Here is a 2,941-nt window from a genome sequence, read left to right on the forward strand (position 1 = left end):
TAAAGCAATGTCCAGACATGATCCAGTTTAAAAAAAGGTTCAAAGCAATGATTTTCATAAGGTACAGGGATGAGGGTGTGAAGTAAGAGGGTAATTATAATTATATGGATATATATACTAATTGTATAGATATGTATGTATATATGGATATATTGATTGTTTTTAAATATAAATATAGATATATGCATTATATAAATATATAAAATATAAAAAATGTATAGTATATTGGGTTGTATGTAAATGGCAAATATAGTATATAGTAGTATAGCAATAGTACAGAGAATATAGATAAGAGAGGCGAATATAATTGTTGTTTTTGTTTTATTTTATTTTATTTTTTATTTTTATTTTTTTTATTTAATAAATATTTAGATTTTTAATTTTTTAAGGAAAGGGGTAGGATTAAATAAGTGTATACTTCTTCCTGCTCCTTTTCAGGCATATTTATTGTATTTCCATGCTTTTCATTTTGTTTTGTATGTTGTATGTCTGAAATAAACTAAAATCAAATCAAATCAAATAACCAATGTAAAATATATTTTTGAGTTATGTATTGAAACATCCCAAAAAATTCAAAACATTTTCAATTAAAGAGGAAGTGATTAATTTTAATAAAATAACGCCCCGAGTTAAATGGTCACCCATCACTGACGGATGGGAATTCTCCCCTGCTTCTTGCCCCTCTAACTTCCGAAAAATCCCGAGTGTAATATGTGGCGGACTGGACAATACGTCAGAGTAAGTCACTAGACAACTGCGCGAAAAAACTGCGGTCACGCCAACTACACTTCGGAGAAGCGCGGTCACATCATCTTCACTTAGTAAACGATTTGCCGTCTACAATGCTATTTACTGTAAAGTGCCGACACAGGCCTCATTTAAGTCAATTTCTTCAACAAAACCACTTAATTCAACTGTCCTCCCTGTGTCTGCGGTAGGATCCTATCTCTGTGCTTGCTTAAATCATAAAACTTCACTTTCGAATGTGTGAAACTTAAATTAGCAATTAGAAGAAGTTAAATGGAATGCCACATTTATTAAATGAAGACAGAGTGTTTAAAACATTGTTCAGTAAAACTATCCTTAACCCTCTTTCTACCGACGTATTTTACAAACATGGACTACTGACAGGGTCACTGGAGATCCCAAGCAAAAAATAAATACATTTAAATTAGAAACCACCATCAGTGAAACATTTCACATTATTTGTCTTCTATAAAGCTGTTTTGTTATTTAAATAATGCCATTTGAGAGAAAATACACTTTTATTGCAATTTTCATTGTAATGCATGTGCATTTTCCCTTGTCTCTGAAAACACAATTGTCTTTTTTAAATGTATTTTTATTAAACAATTTCTTATTTTACTTTATTTGTAGTGAGGCATTATAATGTACTACGCATTAACAATAGCATGAAATACCAGACTTTGGTTGGCACCTGAATTTACATAAACTCATTTCCCCAAATAGTGTATGGTCTGATTTCACCATCCCCCAACTGCTGCAGACCATCTTCCCTTTGTGGATCAGGGTACTCGTCACAGGATGCATGAAGGAGGCCTCTCTCTTTGAAACCCCTTTATCTTAACACATGTTGTTCTTGTTTCTCTGCATGTCATTCCAATACTTGATGATGTCATTGGGGGAGATCTGATGGGATGTGACCAGGTTTCTGTACCCACAACTGGAGTAAGGCACTCGCCAACTGTTAAAAGGATTATTGGGAGATGGCGTTAATTCAATCTGCAGATTCGCCAGGCAGATCCCCACATAAACGTCCTCCAAGTGCAGCATGGGTATGCTGAGAGAGGTCCGGTATATCAGCTTGGCCAGATCCCCAGAGAACACGTACCCTGTGCCCGCGCAGAATGGTGGGTAGCGCTCACCTGGGTACAGCTCTGGTGGCATGTACCACTTGCTTTTTTTGTTTCGATTTGGTCCATTGCTGTTCATGAGAACGCCAGTGAAGTACTTTTGCTTGGGAGGCAGCTCAGGCTTCAGCAGATTCTGGATAAGATACTCAGTATTAACAAACATGTCGCTGTCTGTCTTCATCACATATGAGGCGTTCGGGCAATAGGTGGTAACCCAGTATATCCCCATCAGGGTTTTGATGGTCAGGTTATTATAGGTGTCCTGATAGTCCTGTTGGATGATGTCGTGGTAAACATGGCTCTCATTCTCTATGCTGCTAGGGTTGTAGGTGTCTGAGATCTTTCTTGTGCCGAGGAGGAAAAGACGGACAAACCCCGGGCCCTTTGCTATGGTCTCATTTGCCCATGTCTGTCGGATGGCGTTGCGGGCCTCTACCCCTCCTTCTTCTGAAGTGATAAGGAGGATGAGGAAGGGTGTGCTGTTTCTGCACTTTAAGGGCTCGTTCAGGATGTAGCGGTACGGCCCTCCCACACCCATCTGCTTCTGTAAACTGTTTTTAGTGCTCATGGCGTGCCCAAGCCCAGTTACTCCCACCGTGGCTCCTCCTCCTCCAGCTGCCTCGCCAGCAAACCCATCCACCTGCTTAGAACTGATGTTGAGCAGAGGCTTTGGGGTTCCCCCCCACAGGCTCCTCAGGGAGCTGCTCTGGTTCTTCCGGGGTCCACTAGGTCCAGGCAACCAATCCTGCTGGTGGGTGATGATGATGAAGAAGAAGAGCACAGTCAGGAGGCCGGCCAAATGGGTCCATAAGAGCCAATGCTTGATGGTCCACTGCATGGTGTTCAGGGTCACAGAAAGTTGCGTCTGCTGGAGTAGCTGCTCATACAGTCACCTTAAACATGTGGTTGCCAACAGTAAGAGAGTTATCTGAGCTGGTGGATCGGTTGGAGTGAGCCTACTGGTGGACTCACACAGTGCAGCTTACAGAGAGGTTAAAAGGGCCCCTGATGGAGCTAGGAGCACAATGCTCTACGTCTCATCTTCTTCAGGTTTGGATAATTGTCAC

The 2,941-nt window shown here is 40.8% G+C and overlaps 1 protein-coding gene across 1 annotated transcript; it reads right to left on the minus strand.

The window, feature by feature from the left end:
• Positions 1 to 1,584: 1,584 nt before the first annotated feature.
• Positions 1,585 to 2,712, minus strand: LOC307253975 (beta-1,3-galactosyltransferase 2-like; the record flags this gene model as incomplete). The annotated part of the gene is made up of 1 exon (XM_080032198.1): positions 1,585 to 2,712. One exon carries the CDS (start codon positions 2,710 to 2,712, stop codon positions 1,585 to 1,587), a length of 1,128 nt encoding a protein of 375 aa, XP_079888324.1.
• Positions 2,713 to 2,941: the final 229 nt, after the last annotated feature.

The sequence above is a fragment of the Ammodytes marinus genome, assembly GCF_949987685.1.
Source record: "Ammodytes marinus genome assembly, chromosome: 8".
In the NCBI taxonomy this organism is placed as follows: domain Eukaryota; kingdom Metazoa; phylum Chordata; class Actinopteri; order Uranoscopiformes; family Ammodytidae; genus Ammodytes; species Ammodytes marinus.